The 19,732-nt window shown below is 37.5% G+C and overlaps 1 protein-coding gene across 2 annotated transcripts in view; it reads left to right on the forward strand.

The window, feature by feature from the left end:
* Positions 1-19,194, forward strand: part of uggt1 (UDP-glucose glycoprotein glucosyltransferase 1) — a 54,420-nt gene extending 35,226 nt beyond the window's left edge. For both annotated transcript variants that reach the window (XM_065267024.1, XM_065267032.1), the window contains exons 32-40: positions 1,145-1,233; positions 1,319-1,420; positions 1,975-2,059; positions 10,080-10,262; positions 10,701-10,861; positions 10,974-11,088; positions 12,693-12,809; positions 12,996-13,161; positions 16,510-19,194. In XM_065267024.1, the coding sequence (XP_065123096.1) occupies positions 1,145-1,233; positions 1,319-1,420; positions 1,975-2,059; positions 10,080-10,262; positions 10,701-10,861; positions 10,974-11,088; positions 12,693-12,809; positions 12,996-13,161; positions 16,510-16,535 (1,044 nt within the window). In that variant the 3' untranslated portion in view covers positions 16,536-19,194. The remainder of the gene's footprint in view (positions 1-1,144; positions 1,234-1,318; positions 1,421-1,974; positions 2,060-10,079; positions 10,263-10,700; positions 10,862-10,973; positions 11,089-12,692; positions 12,810-12,995; positions 13,162-16,509) is intronic.
* The last annotated feature ends 538 nt before the right edge of the window (positions 19,195-19,732 follow it).

A 19,732-nucleotide genomic window follows, 5' to 3' on the forward strand; every position in this document is an offset into this window, starting at 1 on the left:
AATACAACAGGGTTCCCACGGGTCCTAAAAACCCTCGAAAGTTTGTGAATCTGGGGAAAAATGTAAGGCCCTGGGAAGTTTTTGAAAATATACATACATAGATACAGGTCATTGAAAGTGCTTGAATCTATTTTATGCAAGAAGTTTTCTGAAAAAAAAAATCCATATTCCTTGTGTAGTATAGGATAATATCATAAATATTCTAGACTTTTTAAGCACACGTGCTAAACTGTTCGCTTTAAATGCTTATATCTTCTGTATGCGAATGTTGATTTATACCAAAATGCTTTTTTGCATAGTTGTGTTTCAAACATGAAAACGTTTCTGGTTACGTATGTAACTTTTGTTCCCTGAGAAGGGAACGAGACGATGCGTCTCCCTTGCCATACTTACTGCGTCCCTGTAACGCCGTCTTTGGCAATATTTCAGATAGCGATATACTTCCTGGCTTCCGCGTCACCCTGTCTTTGTCGTTAAGCCTCACTATTGGTTGATTTTGATATACACATTCAGACGCACTTACCCCTGGAGGCATCCCCAAAGTGTCACTGCAGTGTCCCAGCGCGAGTTTCCTCAAAAGGGAACTGTAACAATGTATCTAAAAAAGTACACGATGTAACCTTCCTCTCACTAGAAATGTGTCCCCACATTAAGGGGTTGTGTACACCAAAACTTTTACGCCCGCGGCCGGCGCATGTTTTCAATTGTTTCCAATGGAAGCTCGGCGTTTTTCAAATAAGCCAGCAGCTAGCGGTTTTTTTCCGCGCTGAAAACCGGCGCTCGGCGGTTTTTTCGCGCTCGGCGCTGAGCGTCGAGAGTTGAAAGAGATTCAACTTTGGGAGAAAAGCTCCGCTCGTCAATGTCAGTTCTCACACGGCCGCCCAATCACAGTGGAGGAAGGGCGGGACATTACCACAGCAACCAACCGGCTCGCAGCTGAAGTATCACAGCTTCCAAAGCGCTCAGCTGAAGAAAGCTGGCACTCAGCTGAAAAACAGCTGGCATTCGGCGTCCTCAAAGCGTTTTCAGCCGCGTTTAAAAGTTTTGGTGTGTCCAGCCCCTAAGTCCTTGAATTTGAGAGTATTGGAACTGGAAAGTCCTTGAAATGTCCTTGAATTTGAAGTTAAAAGTCAAATGTGTTCAGGTGCAGAAAAAGCCTGACATGATGAACGAGGATCTTCTGAGTGATGGTACCCATGAGAACGACTCTGGATTCTGGACGTCTCTAACCAGGTACAAACCCACCGGCTGGGTTGCCTTTTCATTCATTTGGCTTGTAATATTACATTATTACATTACATTACCTTCACTTTCTCAGAGGGTTTACCGGTTCCAAACCAGAAGAAACGAAGCAGGAGAAGGATGATGTCATTAACATATTCTCGGTGGCCTCCGGTCACTTGTACGAGAGGTTCCTCAGGTAAACGGAGGCGTTTATGTTCCTGATTGAACTGTGACATTTCTGCTGTATGTAAAATCAAATATTTGAATTTAATCTTATTGTTATGCAGCAGAAATGGCTACAGCTTTGACATGTTATATAGACAAATACTCTTGTGTATATCCTTAAGTGATGTTGAGAAATGAAACAACCCACGAATCGTATTTCACATATTACAAAAATCCAATGACTTTTCATGACCTACTGACTTGGGTCGTATCTTGACTTTCTGTGACATTTAGCGTTATTTACGTATATGTGTATTTATTTTCTATTAAGGGAATAATCTTGCTTTCAAATGCTGATCTTTAGGCTTGCCATGTCTTATTAGCGGTATTGTTTGTGGTTGTGTAATGCAGCTCAGTTTAGAAGGTCACACACATTACTCATCTCCTGTCACTGCAGGCACAATGTGTTGAGCTTTGGCCTCTCTCTCTCTCTCTCTCTCTCTCTCTCTCTCTCTCTCTCTCTCTCTCTCTCTCTCTCTCTCTCTCTCTCTCTCTCTCTCTCTCTCTCTGTCTCTGTCTCTACAGGATAATGATGCTATCTGTGCTCAAACACACCAAGACACCCGTCAAGTTCTGGTTTCTCAAAAACTACCTGTCTCCAAATTTTAAGGTACCTGTCAGAATTTTAACAGATGATAATGGTGGGGTTGTGTAACGGATTAAACTCAAGCTATTAAAACAAATCCACAAAAGTTTAACAGTAGCCTGTTTTAGGGTAAACAACAGAACAAACCCCTAACTTTTTGTAATATTTTTTAATATGCCTAGAATTTACTTGTAACTTTTTAATTTGTCATCTAGTGGTTGAGTTTTTTTTATGTAACAGAAATGTAATTACAGTAAATAAAGGGCAAACACAGGGTGAAACTAGATAAACATTTATTGCACATAACATATACACCAGGGCTAGTCAACTGGCGGCCTGGAGGCCAAATGCGGCCCTCCAATCATCTTTATCCGGCTCGCCGGTCATCTTTGTCTGATTTAAAATCGGCGTGGTTACTTTACCTTTCCACTGTACATTACAAAGGACGGCCGTAAGGAGAGTCGGAAAGGGGCTGTGTGGGTGCATAATTATCGAATCAAATTTGAGCTTTGGATGCATAAAAAAATAAACTTGTGCGACTACATCGCATGTGACACGCCAACCAGAAGTGATGTATTTCAGCGTGTCCCAATCAAAACACTGTGTGCAAAATGAAAAATATTAATCCTTTGTGTTTAACTTTATCAGTCACACTTGAATCCTTTAAAAATGATTACTGATACGTAAATATATTTTTAGATTAGAGGGCTTTTGCGCTAGAATGAACTTCTCTCCAATGCTGACATAGATTTACAATTAAACTGAAATTTTATTACGTCTGCCACTAGGGGGCGAACTCTGACATTCTCTTGTATGTAGTTTAGAATGGAAAGGCGGTTTAGTCTTTTTTTTAATATTTAAAATGTTTATAAAGAAAATATGAAGTGCAAGTTTAGTCATTATGAGAATACTGGCTATATAAAGTGAATACTTGAAATAACAATTTATGAAAGTTAAACAGTTATGAACAAAAAATGTGTAAGAGTTCTGCATTACAGTAAAAAAAAATGTGTTGATTATTTGCACTTTTTTTCGTCACCCTGGATCTGCACTTTTTTGTGCAATATTCATAGAACTATTAACATTTACCTCAATGTTAAACTGCAATTGTTTTTAAAATATTAAAAAAGAAAATATGAGTTTTCAACAATTCTTGTTGTTATTGATATTAATTTTCCATTTGTCTTTTGCATTTGTTATTAATAAAGAATACATAAATATCGAAAAGATGAGTTTCTACTGTTCTAACATTTAGCTTGTATAACCAAAGATGTTATCTTCGCTAGTACTGATAATAACAATCATACCAAATTTGTATATCAACAACAGATGAATAGCACTGTTATCAGTGCAATTTTTATCTAAAAGTATTGGTAATGCAGATACAGGGTAGCAGTGTAGAAGTTGGCATGCTTTCCAGTGAGTCGCTGTAAATGCTATGACACAGCAGTGGTGGCTAGAAGTTCGGTCCTCCCGTCTTTAAAAATATACTTTCATACGTTTAAATGTCATTATGGTATTAAGTGTGGAGTATAAGTTATGTCTATGTAAAGTAAACAAGCATCAACAAAATTTGCTGTGTTATTTTGACTGTTTGGGCAACCGACGGTCCTTAATATCATAGCGCTCTATGACTGGCGGAAGTAGTCCAGCATCCTGAGATATCACCGGAAACACGTCAAGCGCTGCCGTGCATAGAGTCCATTAAAAGGCAAAATACCGTGTATATAAATAATGTGTGCATCTTTTTTAAAATGCATGTTTTTTATATTTTAGGTAATATTAATTATAACAGGTAAAAGTAAAAAATAAGAAAAGGTAAAAACATGTGTAAAATTTTGGCCTGCGTCATATTTAAAATTGTATAATCTGGCCCTGAAGAAGAGTAGTTGAAGACCCCTGATATACACTGTTAGAAATCTTTTTTTTTTTTGCACTCAAAATTTTATGTTTAATCAACTTGGATTTAGGCAAGGCAAGGCAAGTTTATTTGTATAGCACATTTCATACACAAAGGTCATTCAAAGTGCTTTACACAGAAATGAGAAAACAATATATAAAAAAGAAAAAGAAAATGTAAAAATAAGATTTACACGATAAGATCACAATAAAGACAAAGATACATGAGAATTTAAAATAACAATTAAAGAAAATAAATGTGATTTTAATAAAACAGTTTAAAATGTTAAAAAGAATAAAACAGGAGTAAAGTGACTTGAGTTAAAGGTGCAGTCAGTGTGATGCAGCACAGTGCTCATTCAGTAAATGCAGAGTTAAACAGATGTGTTTTTAATCTAGATTTAAAAGTGTTTACTGTTGAAGCACATCTGATCTCTTCTGGAAGTTGATTCCAGCTAGAGGTGGCATAAAAGCTAAATGCTGACGCACCTTGTTTTGAGTGAACCCTTGGTATTTCTAACTGACCTGATCCTAATGATCTGAGTAATCTGTTAGGTTTATATTCAGTTAGCATATCTGTCATGTATTTGGGTCCTAAGCCATGAAGTGATTTATAAACGAGTAACAATACTTTAAAGTCTATTCTAAATGTAACAGGAAGCCAGTGTAAGGACCTGAGGACTGGAGTGATGTGCTCAGATTTTTTGGTTCTGGTCAGAATTCTGGCAGCAGCGTTCTGTATGAGCTGCAGCTGTCTAATGGTCTTTTTGGGGATCCCAGTAAGGAGTCCATTGCAGTAATCCACCCTGCTGGTGATGAAAGCATGAACAAGTTTCTCTAAGTCCTGTCTTGAGACAAAACAGCTAATTCTGGCAATATTTCTGAGATGGTAGTAAGCTGATTTGCTTATCGCTTTCACGTGACTACTGAAATTAAGGTCAGACTCTAAAATTACACCAAGACTTCTGACTTTATTTTGTGTCTTTAGACCCCTAGAGTCAAGGTATGTGTTAACTTTGAGAGTTTCATCTTTATTTCCAAATACAATGACTTCGGTTTTGTCTTTGTTTAACTGGAGGAAGTTTTGACGCATCCAACAGTTAATTTCATCAATGCATTTACATAGAGAGTCAATGGGGCTGTAGTCATTGGGTGACAGGGCTAAGTATATCTGGGTGTCATCTGCATAGCTGTGGTAAGCAATTTGGTTCTTTTTCATTATTTGACCAAGTGGGAGCATATACAAATTAAACAGAAGCGGTGCAAGAATTGAACCCTGTGGGACTCCACATGTCATGGATGTCCACTCAGATTTATGGTTACCTATGTTCACATAGTAACCTCTTCCTTGTAGGTATGTTTTAAACCATTTGAGAACTATCCCAGAGAGCCCTACCCAGTTTTCCAGTCTATGTAAGAGTATGGTGTGATCTACTGTGTCAAAGGCAGCACTAAGATCTAGTAGCACCAGCACTGATATTTTACCTGAATCAGAGTTTAAGCGAATATCATTTATTATCTTTATGAGCACTGTCTCTGTGCTGTGATGCTGACGGAAACCAGATTGAAAGTTGTCCAGATAACCATTTGAGTTTAAGAATTTGTTCAGCTGATTGAAGACAACCTTTTCAATGATCTTGCTTATAAACGGAAGATTTGAGATAGGTCTGTAGTTGCTAAGTATGGTTTTGTCTAGGTTACTCTTTTTTAGGAGAGGCTTTACAACTGCTGTTTTTAATGACTCTGGAAAAGTGCCTGTGATCAGAGAGGTGTTTACTATTTTTAAGAGGTCAGTTTCTAAGCAGTTAAGCACTTTTTTGAGAAAAGATGTGGGGAGAGTGTCAAGGCTGCAAGTTGATGCTTTAAGATGTTGTACTGTTTCTTCCAAGGTTTTTATATCAATTATGTCAAATTCTGAGAGAATGGCTAATTTCTGAGGTTGTTGCAATGATATCTGACTGACCACAGTACAATTTGAGGTCGTATTGATTGCCATTCTGATATTACTGATCTTCTCAGAGAAAAACTTAGCAAACTCATTGCATTTGTTGTCAGAGAGCATTTCACTAGGAACTTGATTTGGGGGGTTTGTTAGTCTCTCTACAGTAGCAAAAAGAGTGCGAGTGTGGTTTATGTTGTTATTTATAATTTTGGAGAAGAAGGTCTGTCTAGCTGTGCCTAGTTCTACATTGAAAGCACGAAGACTGTCCTTATAGATGCTATAATGTACTTCAAGTTTTGTTTTCCGCCACATACGTTCAGCTTTTCTGCATGTTCTTTTCATGTGCTGTACTGCTGTTGTGTTTCTCCAGGGTGCTTTACGTCTGCCAGTGATCATCCTGACCTTTACTGGAGCTATATCATCAATAGCATCTTTAACTTTTATGTTAAAGTTTTCAAGGAGAACATCAACAGAGTCTGCGGATATGTTTGGCAACATTGACATAGCATTCATAAATACCTCACTGGTGTTCTCATTTATGAACCTTTTTTTGATATAGACAGATCTAGCATCAGTGGCAGGACAGATCAATAAATCAAAGTAAACACAGAAATGGTCAGATAGCGCTTCATCCTTGATTACAGTGGATGAAATGTTTAGACCCTTGCTAATGAGCAGATCAAGAGTGTGTCCCCGATTGTGTGTAGGACCTTGCACGTGCTGGGTCAGATCAAAAGTGTTTAAAACATTTAACAGTTCAATCGCAGTATTGTTTTCTGAATTGTCTATATGAATATTGAAATCTCCAGCAATAACAAAATAATCAAATTCAGAGGAAATTGTTGACAAAAGTTCTGTGAATTCATCAACAAATGCTGAGGTGTATTTGGGAGGTCTATAAATAATTGTAAACAGAATGCGTGGTGTACCTTTTAGAGCAATACACAAATATTCAAAAGACTGGTAATCACCAAGTAACACTTGCTTGCATTGAAAGGCATCTTTGAATAAAGCAGCTATTCCTCCACCCCTTCTAACAGCTCTACATACACTTATAAAGGTAAAGTTGGGTGGGGCTGATTCATTGAGGACTGTAGCACTGCAGCTGTCATCTAACCAAGTTTCATTTAGAAACATAAAGTCCAGGTTGTTAGTGGTGATAAGATCATTAACTAAAAAGGATTTGTTCTTTAGTGAACGGATGTTCAGAAGTGCTAACTTAACAGTAACTGGTTTTGGAACTGTATCAATCTCAGAATGACGTATAATAGGCAGTAGATTAGATAGAATTGCTGTGCGGCTGGAGACGGCCTTCATCTTTCTATCACATGTCAGGACAGAGATAGGGAAAGCTTAAGGGACATCGGGCGCCCGCTTGTTCTTAAAATATTTATGATTGTTACTGCTGACGTAGCGGGAACCCAACACACATCAGTTACCAGTGCTGTTTGCAGATGAGGGCTGGTGTGATCCCTGACGTTGAGGCAGAGGTCGGAGTGCTCTCTGAGATGGAGGGGGAGGGCGGGCTGGGCCCGAAGGCTTTTGTGGTTGAGGAGCCCGCCGTTTCTTGGTTGATATTTGGGGACTCGCAGCAATAGAGTGGGAGAGCTTTGTTCCAGCAGATACCAGTTTCTCCATTTTCTCTGAAAAGCCCAGAAGTGGTGATGTTGGAGAGACGGGGGAGAGAGAGTGTGACGACATCAGCTGTGATTCTGGTGTTCCTGAAGGCTGGGAGGGAGTGTTATCATTCCTCTGGTCATTATCAACAGAAACGTCCTTGGGTGTTGATTCACAATCCAGCTGTAGCGAGGTCTGTGGGCAGGGCTCAGCCTGAGCTGTGTCTGTGAACAGTAGTTGTGACTGCAGAGTTTTATCCTTGTCATCTGAATGTCCATCCAGGTGCTGGTGTAAAATCCTGTGGTCATTTCCGCTGTTCAGTAGTGGACTGGCACACTCAGCTGATGGATGATGCATGGAGAAAAAGATATTGTCTTTAAGCAACCTAGCACCTAGTTTGTTTGGGTGGATACCATCTGTGTTAAAAAGTTGCCTTTGACTCCAGAAGATATTGAAGTTGTCAATGTAATTCAGTCCTCTCATGGTGCAGGTTTTTTGCAGCCATGAATTTAAGCTTAGTAGACGAGAAAACATATTTGTTCCTCGGGCTGGAAGAGGTCCACTGATGAAAAATTGAACTTTCAGTCTTGTAAGTGTTTCAAAAAGTTCATTGAAATCCCCCTTAAGGAGCTCAGACTGCTCTTTCCGAATATCATTCTTTCCCACATGTATGACAATCCGACTGACAGACTTATGTTTCATCAGAATGTTGCAAAGTTCCTTGTTAACATCAGAAACCGTTGCCCGAGGAAAACAGTATGTACGGGTAGCCTTGCTTTCAAAGTTTCTGATAATATTGTCACCCACTATCAGCGTGTTTGGCTCGGCTGCTGTCTGAGCGGAGCGCCGCTGCCTATATGATGTTGAGCGTTTGTTAGCTCTGTAAGCTACTGGCTGACGTGATCTGTGTCCATTAACATTTGGGGATTCTTCACCCAAACTCATTAGTGCTTCAAATCTATTTTCAAGCCGTACAGGGGGTGGTAGAATACCAATATTGGCTACTCGAGTTGTACCCATATCTGGGGTAGATGATGCTAATGCAGCAATTTTTGACACTCGTGACAGTCTAATGTCTTGAGCACTTTTGGGTCTCGCACCCTGTTTATGCCATCGGTTTGTGTCCTCAATTTCTTTAGGTTTCTCTGAGCTCACTATGACCTGTTTAAAAGCATTAGGTTCACAGGACTCACCAGCTTTATGTTGAGAAGGACCACGATGAAGCTCCGCTGTATGTTCTGGCAGGGTCGGCAGCGCCACAAGTAACTTTGTTTCGAGAACTGCAATCTTTTGTAAAAGTCTGTGGCAATTTGAGCAGCAGGTGGATTTAGATCCAGAAGAAGGCATTCTTTCTTCTTTTCTTCTGTTTGAGTGTGGGCAGCTGTGTTGTCCTGTTTTAGGATTGTCAGCTGCCGGCAATAGCAGACTGGTAGACCGCTTTGACAAATTCCCCAAGATTGTTGAATGTTCCAAATATCAATATAGTTCCAGGAATTTGTAGTTTTAGTGTGAGTGCCCAATTGTTTAGTTTGAGCACTGTGCTGAACTGCTGGTAGTTGAATCAAAAGATAAAAGCGAAAAAGAAAAAGCGCAAAGCACAGAGCGCAAGTAAAAGCGTCCGAACAGTAGCGAAGCAGGAAGTAGTGAGTGGGTTTGTCCCAAGTTATTACAAGTTATTTCAACTGTATTGACTAGTGATAATTTGCTGTAACTTAAAAAATAAAGTTGACATAACTAAAGCAAATTTAGCTTGATTTAATAAGTAACAGCAACTCATCACTTGTCAAGATATTTTATATGACTTGCAAATCTTAGTTGATTAAACCTAAAAATTTAAGTGCAAAAATATATTTTTTTTTACTGTTTTCCTGCATGGGTTGTGCTATGTGCATACGTCCCATAGACGTAAGCTGACTTATTACGACTTTCGGACACAACTGTCTGAGTTTGCCCCCTAGTGGCAGTAGTAATGAAATTTCAGTTTAAATGTAAATCTGTGCTTACATGTGGGGAAGCCTTCATTCTAATATTCACCATAGTGGAATAAATGAATGCATGCAAATGAATGAAACCATAAACTGCTATGCATAGCGTTTTTAAAGGAAGTGTTACTGATAAACATAAACAAATAAGGATTAATAATTTTTACCTTGTACACAATGGCTTTATTGTAATATACTGAAATGCATCACTTCCGGTTGCATGTCTCATACTGTGTAGTCGCACAAGTTCAATGTTGTTTCAATCCGAAATTTATGCATTTGCAGATGGTTGGCACCCCACACAGCACTTTTGTGACTCTCCATATTGTATTTTTTTTCAGTGGAAAGGCGGCTTTACATAGAAGAAGGGTTGTAAGCACTTTGAATTGGGCCAGTAAATAACCACATAGTGATCGCCTAGTGGCAAAATGCAAAAAAACCTTTAAAAAAACATTTTAGCAACTAAAAATTAATCTTCTCTCTGACCATTCAATTAAACTGGCTTTTTTAATGTGTTACTGTACTGTATTTTTACCAGATATCCTCGGACCTCTGGTTTAAATTGTTCATTCTAATTAACATTTATACCGTATGTCTCTTATAGGAATTCATTCCATACATGGCAGAGAAATACGGCTTTCAGTATGAACTTGTACATTATAAATGGCCACGCTGGCTCCACCAGCAGACAGAGAAGCAAAGGATCATCTGGGGATATAAGATCCTCTTCCTTGATGTCCTCTTTCCTCTGGCTGTGGATAAGTTCCTCTTTGTAGATGCTGATCAGGTACTTTAACCATAGTTTTAACCTATAATCTTAACTAAAGTTAATGGAAATGCAGAGTTGTTGTTGTTGTAGTTCAGCTTATTAACTTGGGGAGGAAAATTCACATGGTTCAATGATACATTGCTGCCACCTTTGGGTTAGAATGTTAATACAGTTTTTAAAGCATTAGTTAAATTCTGCCATCATTTCTCACCCTTACGTCATTCTAAACCCTTAGACTTTATTTTTAAACTAAACGATAATATTAATGGGGTAATGTTGGAGACTGTCCCAACCACTTATTTCTAAACCGTAAAAATACTGGCTTGTTTCAACCCATGGTTGGCTTTGTATGTAACCCTCTTGCACACGTTTCTATGCTATCCTTTCCACTAAGATGTTTATGATATGAACTTTAATATGTTTGAATTGCTGAATGTCTGTATGTTTGTCATGCAGATAGTACGGACGGACCTGAAGGAGCTGAGGGACTTTGATCTGGAGGGGGCGCCTTACGGTTACACACCTTTCTGTGAGAGCCGGAGAGAGATGGATGGATACCGTTTCTGGAAGTCAGGTTACTGGGCCAGTCACTTGGCAGGACGTAAATACCACATCAGGTAAGAACTTACATTTGGATCTGTATCAATCGGGCTAAATCTGTATTTTAAACTACCCACTGGGGTTTCTTTGAAGCCAAAGAGTATCAAAGTGTGCCTTTGTGCCCCTTAGTGCTTTGTATGTGGTGGATCTGAAGAAGTTTAGGAAGATTGCAGCTGGAGACAGATTGAGAGGCCAATACCAGGGTCTGAGTCAAGATCCTAACAGCCTTTCTAACCTGGACCAGGTATGTCATTTTTTCATGGTCTGTATACCTGCGGCAGGTGTAATATGTAGGGGTGTAACGATTAAAGGGCCATTTCATCGATATGAACATTAATCTTTGTTGAAAGTGGGTCATATTTGTAGTCGAAATGTAACATAAATTTAGAATTTTGTGCCTATTTGACCGAGAAAAGACAGAACATTTAAAGCACATTTGTATGAAAAACTACAACTCCCACTATGCACCACAATGCACAGCTCTGCAAGCCACTCCCATTAATCAAAGTTGCTCTCTTGCCTCGTAACATTCACCAAACAAATGTCCATATCCTTATCTGATGCAAAAATGTTATAAAGAAGGCACACAGCAAGAGTAGAGGCACTATCAGTCGGGGCTTCTCTACGCAGCAGAGACCGATGGTTGCGGCGTCCTCCGCGGGCTCCTCTACTCAGCCGAAGCCCAGGCTCCGGCCTACTCCTCGGGCTTCTGTTCCTCCATCTGCCTGAGCTCTTTGCTGTATTGTGGCTCATAAAGGTGCAATGAACAGAGGATTAGAGCATCACGCTTGCGAAATCACCCTCTTCTATAACATATTGATTAACTTCCGCTGTTATTGTAACACAAAGTCTGGCTCGCTCCACAACATCTGTTTAGCTTAGTTTAGCATAAAGATGGCGGCTGATCGTTTTTTTCGTCTGTGTTCGTATATTTTCGTAAGTCCCACGCACTGATCTGTAATAGGTCTTTAGCGTGAGTGGGTCCCACCCATAGCCCCCACCTTGGAAAAATGAGGAATGAGTGTCTGTAGTCTTTTTGCACTTCATCTGCTCATTTGCATTTTAAAGGACACACCATAATGGCACATTTTGCTCACACCTTCAAAGTGTCAATTTTTAAACATGCTATAATAAGTTATCTATATTGTATTTTGAGCTAAAACTTCACATTTATAAAGATTTATTTTACATCTTAAAAAAGTCTTGTAAAATGTCCCCTTTAAAGTAATTCTCCACTTTCATAAAATAAATCTGATTATTTACCATGTCATCCAAGATGTTTGTCATTCCAGGATTTTTCTCCATATAGTGGACTTTATTGGACTATAAAGTTTAATCAAATTACAGTTCACAGTTTCAATGTAGTTTAACATTGCAGTTTCAATGGGGCTATAAACGATCCCAGACATGGGGTCTTGTTTAGTAAAACAATTGTCATTTTTTCCCAAAGAAAATAAAAATAAGCACTTTTAAACCAGAACTTCTCATCTTGCACTAGTCGTGTGATGCGCCAGGGTGACATTATGTATTACGTAATCACGTCGAAAGGTCACGCATGACGTATGCGAAACTACCGCTCCAGTGTTTACAAGTGTGGAGAAAGAGGACCATTCTGACATTGTTGTATGTGAAATGATACTAAGTAATGTCTTTGTGTCAGTTTATTGTTTAAAATGGTCTGAAAGTGTGCGTTCACATGTTTTTCTCAAAAAAACGTAATTTCTTCTCGACTGAACAAAGAAAGACATAAATCTTGGATGACATGGCAGGATTTTTTAATGAAAGTGTAATATTCCTTTAAGGGAAATGTAAAATGAACAAATGCTTATAATGTTTTTGCTCTGTCAGGATCTGCCCAACAACATGATTCACCAGGTGCCCATCAAGTCACTTCCTCAAGAGTGGCTTTGGTGTGAGACGTGGTGTGATGATGCATCTAAAAAGAAAGCCAAAACTATAGATCTTGTAAGTCTAAAAGATTTACCACAGTTATTTTATACACTAGTAACTTTATATCACTCTAGCCCTCATAAGAACCTATGTCTCTGTCAAAAAACTACAGACAACATGATAAAGTTAAAGTTTTTCATTGTTTGGATTATGACGTGTACTGTAGTTATTTGTCCATAACTGAGATATTGTCTACTTTAGTGCAACAACCCTCAGACGAAAGAGCCAAAGCTTCAGGCTGCTGTGCGTATAGTATCTGAGTGGAGCGACTATGACCAGGAGGTTAAGAGAATCTATAACCACTTCCTGGAAGAGAAAGAGAAACTTGCCACGGACAGCAATGACACCATAGACAGAAAACTCACAGGTAAGCTCTTACTGTATCTAACCTGAATGCCACTGTAATTTCTTAAACAGTTTAGGGTTGTCCGTGGGTTCTTGAAGTATTGAAATGTCTTAACTTCACCTTAATAAATAAATGCATATCTCAAGTAATGTTATTGTAATTATGTTTAAAAAAAATCAGTATTTTCCGGACTATAAGTCACACTTTTTTCCATAGTTTGGCTGGTCCTGCGACTTATAGTCAGGTGCGACCTTTTACGTCATCTTAGTTGCTTGCCGCCATCTTGAGTACCTACCGAGTACCAGTAAGCTACTGACAAGCATTGGCTAGCTTGCTACGATTTACGGATTTCTTATCTTTTACTGTCTATGATTCTTACGGATACGGGAAATGGCTACGAAAGACAACATTTCGCACCTCAACTGTCAAGAAAAGATCTGTCATTTAAAAAAAATATCTTGGTTAGGGTGTGATGCCTACTCGATCCCTGATGCGTTCTTCCAGCTGCTGTCCACTGCTACCGAACTACCACTATTTTTACAACACTAAGAAGGCGCGACACAACATGAAACTTTGCTTTAAGTATCACCTGGATCTCTACACATGAACGCGAGCATTGAGAACATTGTTTACTAAAAATATATAGTAAGAAAAGGTTTTGAACAACTGACTTTGGCTGTTATGGTGTCCGCTCGTCATCTTTGCCAGACATAAAGAATTGATTTCCGAATGCGAATGAATGAATCTCATACAAGGCTAGTATTTTCAACTAGAAGGTCAATATTGTTTTCGCTTGCGCCAAACCAACAAATTATCCGTGCATTTGTATGGAACTATGTTTTAGGAGCTATCCATCTTTACTCTCCTCCCTCCTTACGTCGCATTTGGAGACTGATACATCTTAACTGGCAAGATGGTGGCGAGTGGACGCCAAAACAACCAAAGTCAGTTGTTCAAAACCTTCTTTTTAGTAAACTCTGTGTACACAAACAATGTTCTCAATGCTCAAGTTCACGTGTAGAGACACAGGTGATACTACGAGCAAAGTATCATGTTGTGTCGACCCTTCTTAGTGTTGTAAAAATAGCGACTTTGATGCTCACAACATGTTGAAGGCATAGCTTCTAGTTCTTTTGGGACCACTTCAGGTACTCAAAATGGCGGAAGACAAGTTTGAGATGTGAGTGACGCCAGCTGATATTCATGAATATTCCAGTGAGACTTTTTTAAGTAAAACACCATTGTTTTTCAATATTTTACTATGTTCTTACCTCAGCTTAGAAGAATTAATAAATACCTATCTTTTTTCAATGCGTGCACTTAATCTTTGTACAGTGCGTTGTGAATGTGTTAGCATTTAGCCTAGCCCCATTCATTCCTTAGGATCCAAACAGGGATGAATTTAGAAGCTACAAACACTTCCATGTTTTCCTATTTTAAAGACTGTTACATGAGTAGTTACACGAGTAAGTATGGTGGCACAAGAAAAAACATGGCAATTTTTAAGCAAATAAAAAATGAGAACTATATTGTATGGCGGAAGAGCACTTAGTTTGCAGCACTTCGACTTCGGGTGCAGTAATATTGACGCGAGGGGGAAGAAGTCAGGAGTGATGATGTTACTGCGCGCCGAAGTAGAAGTGCTGCAAACTAAAATCAAATTTAATCAAAGTTTATTTATAGAGCACCTTTTTAAAACAGCAGGTGTTCACCAAAGTGCTGTACATACGATATAAAATAATAAACAGTAGAACTAAAAAGCATAAAAAATTAATAAAAATACAATTAGTAACAGACACATAAAATATTCCTAACAGGTAGCTCTCATACTGCACTATGTGCCGTACTATACAAATATGTTTTAAAAACAGAAAGTGAATGTGCCTGTCTAATGTACAAAGGCAAATTATTCCAGAGTTTCAGGGCCGCTACTGCAAAGGCACGGTCACCTCTGCCTCTTTAATCTTGCATTGAGGGAGACTAAAAGCAGACACCTAACTTCTTCCGATGGAGCATATGGGTGTAATAGATCAGGGCCCGGTTGCATAAAGCACCTTAAGTGTAATTTTCCCTAAAGTTTACCCTTATGTTTCCCTTAAACTTAAGGGTGTTGCAGAAAAAAAAACTTATGTTTACGTTTACCCTTACCTAAGAGAACCATTTAAGGGATTATATGCAACATCCTTAAATTATTCTCTTTAAGTAGGTAAGGGGAATTTACCCCTTAAGTGTCATACTTAAGGGAAAAACTTAAGGTGCTTTATGCAACCGGGCCCAGAGAGATATTTAGGAGCAATGTTATTTAATGATTTAAAAACGAAAAGTAAAATCTTGAGATCAATTCTCAAATGAACGGCCAACCAGTGAAGGGAAGCCAATATAGGTGTAATGTGTTCTTGTTTGCTTGTCCCCGTTAATAAACGTGCAGCCGCTTTTTGTACCCTTTGCAAACGTGTGTTAGATGCCTCACCAATACCAATACCTATATAGAGAATAGTACAGTGTTAATATTACAGGCGGGATGATATGAAAGGATGGATGACCCTTTCAAAATCAGTAAAAGATAGAAATGACTTGACTTTAGATAATTGCCTGTTTAAAATCACTCTCCATTAAAACCTCCAGGTGCTAAATGTATAACTAATTAAAAATGAATATTCGGATTATTTAAATAACATCAATTAATACGTATGTTTTTGAAGTTTTATGTATTTTTTATTTTGTCACAATTCTACAGAAGGCTTATGATTAGGAAATATCCACAACAGGCTAAGGTTATATTCTGTATGTATTTTTAAATTTAAATTCCTTCAACTTTTTTAGCCTACAGAAAAATAGCGTTAACACCCCACGCTAGTGTTATAGTTCTCAAGACCGGTCTCAGTCTCAAGACCACTTTTTAAAGGTCTTGGTCTCGTCTTGGAATCGACCGCATTTTTACTCGGTCTCGTCTCGGTCTCAGACAAAGAGGACTCGGAATTTTCTTTCAAGACCACAACTGATGGTACACTGCAAAAAAATGATTTTCAAGAAAAAAATCTTGGTATTTTTGTCTTGTTTTCAATAAAAATATCTAAAAATTCTTAAATTAAGATGCTTTTTCTTGATGAACAAAACGACCCAAGAAAATAAGTTTAGTTTTTAGAGCAAAAATTATTATTATTTAATTATTATTTTTATTTCATTACTATTTTTATTTATTTATTTTTCATTTTTACATCGATAGAGTATTGCCAAACAAAATATCACAATACTCACATGTATCGATATCTTCTTACACTCCTAATTACTGCCTAATCTCTTCGGAAATCTCTCTATCTCGTTCTCTCTCTCTCTCTCTCTCTCTCTCTCTCTCTCTCTCTCTCTCAGGTGGTGACAAGCACACAGAGCTGTAGAGATGCTCTGCAGCTGATGAAGAGGAGACTCTGTTTAAAGAGTCATCTTTTCTTCACCTGTTTTAAATAAGCCTATCCTCCAGAAATGGGTTGACATTCATGCTGAACTTGACTTGAAGAAAAAAATGCAAATTTCCTTTTTTGTATCTGAATGGTTGTGACTTACATTACTTGGAGGGGTTGGGTCAGGGTAAGGGCAGGCACAGGGCATCTTCTTTCATCAGGCATTTTTAATGCTTAAGCCCTAAAACACTCGGGGCCTGATACATATATGCATTTGCTACAATCAAAGGCAGTTTCATCTGAGGGAAAAGCCCTCTGATTGGTCAAGGCAGTGCCCATAGGGAATCGTTTAATTGAGCAAGAAACTGCATGTGCACAATTTTAATATTACAAAGATTTGATAAATATCCCTCTTAACTGTTAACATGCACTGACTTTTCATGAAAATTATTATTAAATGGTAAAATATAGGACCCACTGTTCATTTAATAGGCACCCATGGTGTTTTAAAACCCATGTGATGTTATAATAGGTAAGCACAAATCATTTCCTGTGAGATCACAGTTCAGTTAGTGACTCAATGTAAAAATCTGGGTTTTCCTCGGGTGTAAACATTCATATCAAAATAATTTTTTAACAACCAAAATCAAATCTGTCAGTGTTACCATGCTTAAGTGTAAATGGTGACATAACACTGTCCAAAAGCTATTTTTTCAAGGATTAGTTCACCCCAAAAATGTGCCATCATTAACTTCTTATGTTGTTCCAAAACAGCATGACTTTTTTCTGATGAACGCAAAGAATAATTTGAGAATGTATTGACCACTATTTGCCATAAAATAAATATGAATGGTTTTATAAAAGTGGGCCTTACAACTTGTGCACTTTATTCAAAGTCTTAAAGTTTTGTGTGAAGAACAGATTTTTATTATTATGAATCACAGACAATGTGCATTTAGTCTTTATACTATTATATCTAGCTGCCGATAAGCTTAAGTATGAAATACTTAAAACATATGCAGCATTGTTTTAATTTGGAAGCTTGACATGACATCCCGTATATGACTTGATATTCCATGATTATTATTAAAAAAAGACTGGATGGTGCATTGTTCAATATTTCAATATTTCTCCTTGTGTGTTCCACCAAAGAAAGTCCAAAAGGTTTGGAATGACATGATGGTGAGTAAATGATGACTTTCATTGTGGGTGAACTGTTAATATACAGTCACATTACTATGTTTTCTAGTTGCCTTAAAGGGACATTTATTGAAAATATGCTAATTTTTCAGCTCCCCTAGAGTTAGACATTTGATTTTTACTGTTTTGGAATCAATTCAGCCAATCTCTTAGCATAGCTTAGCATCATCCATTGAATCTGATAAGATCATTAGCTCAAAAATTACCAAATATTTTGATATTTTTCCTGTTTTTAAACGTGACTCTTCTGTCAAATATAGAAACTCTTTGGTTATTTTTTTTGAGCGATGCTAATGGTCAAATAAGATTCAATGGATTATGCTAAGCTATGCTAAAAGTGGTACCGCCAGACCCGGAGATCGGCTGAATGAATTCCAAAATTGTAAAAATCATATGTTTAACTCTAGGGGAGCTGAAAAATGAGCCTATTTTCCAAAAAAGTTTATATACTTAATATTTTAAGTTCAATTGACTTAAAAATGTGTCATTTTGCATTAACTAACATTTTTAGGTCAAATTAACTCAAAAATCTTTTTTACAGTGTTAAAGGGAAATGGGAGTCACAGGTAAGGTAGAATTTTGTGTGCGCACAACATTTTTTAATAATTGTTTTTTATAACCCCAAATGACCAAGATTGTTTAGAAGAAACGCCTGAACACTGTAAAAAGATTTGTTGTTTCAACTTATAAACGTAATTGTTTGTGCTGCTTTAAAATTGAGTTAATTCAACTTCTTTTTAAAATTAATTAATATTTAAAAGTTTAAGGCAGCACGAACACTTCACAGTGAACTTTGCAAAAAAAATCAGAATGTTTTTTTGTTGATTTCATATCACTGGGTTACATTTTAAATAATAGTTTTCTATTCTAAATCTTTCTATTTCAGGTCATTTCTGTGGTAACGCTCTGTGGGTTAAGTTAGTCTGGGTAAACCACTGGTTTTTATATGTTTGTTCATCATATGCGCTGTGACTATCTGTGTTTCAGTAATATAAATGTGTGCAAAGTTTTTCCTCTCTATATTCTACCTGGAAATATTATGTGCATTTTACCTGCTGAAGTTTAGACAGAAAACGAGGCTTTGGTATATTGAGAGGTATATTATAGTGTTTTGCCATTGTGTTTATACAGTATGTGTGACCCTGCCTGTGAAATTGCACCTTAAGTCTTTTTTTCATAAAATCATCTTGCATGCTGTTTTATTTTCACAGACTATTCTGTGAAAATATAACCTTTATATCTAAAATATTGACTGAATAATGTCATGTCGAAGATTGAAATTAAAGTGAAATCATTAAAATGAGACTTTAGCCTGAATTTCACAGACAGGTTCACATACAGTATTGTTCTTTTAGTGATGAATAGAGACATAATTGGGAAATGGGCTATGAAAGTTTAGATTTACTGTATGAAAATATTTCATTATTTTGTAATAAAATAATTTACAAATGGTTCATTTAAGTTTTGGTGCTAAAAATTCAATTAGTTATTCTTATTTCTTGGTACTAGAAAAATGCACTAGTTGCAATGTAGCTTTCTGCCACACGATGGCAGCACAAGCCTAATATAAGTAAGCCAATGACAATGTCTTAATGCAGAGAGATTGATGGTTTTTGAATTGACTTGAGAAATAATTTAAGATCCACTGCCTCTATCAGCACTTAAACTGCTAGTCTGACATTATCTTTACCCTAAAATGTTTGTCAACACCAATGAACGGTTGGTTTATACTCCTCCAATACACTGATCAACCAATCCCCCAAAATTATAAGGGCCGGTTTTACGAACAAGGCTTATCCTACTACAAAAAATGCATTGTTACGCTCCCTTAATATAAAAACACCTTGTACTGTCTAATCTTATATGTAAGTGCCAATGTTTTGTTTTTGTAAGGTTTGTTTGTAAAAATTACTTAAATGTCCCAATATAACCAATGCCTAGTCCTGGATTAATCTGAACCCGCTCTGGGAAACTGCCCCTAATAATCTGTTGGT

This window comes from Paramisgurnus dabryanus, chromosome 6 (genome assembly GCF_030506205.2).
Source record: "Paramisgurnus dabryanus chromosome 6, PD_genome_1.1, whole genome shotgun sequence".
NCBI classification, from domain to species: Eukaryota; Metazoa; Chordata; class Actinopteri; order Cypriniformes; family Cobitidae; genus Paramisgurnus; species Paramisgurnus dabryanus.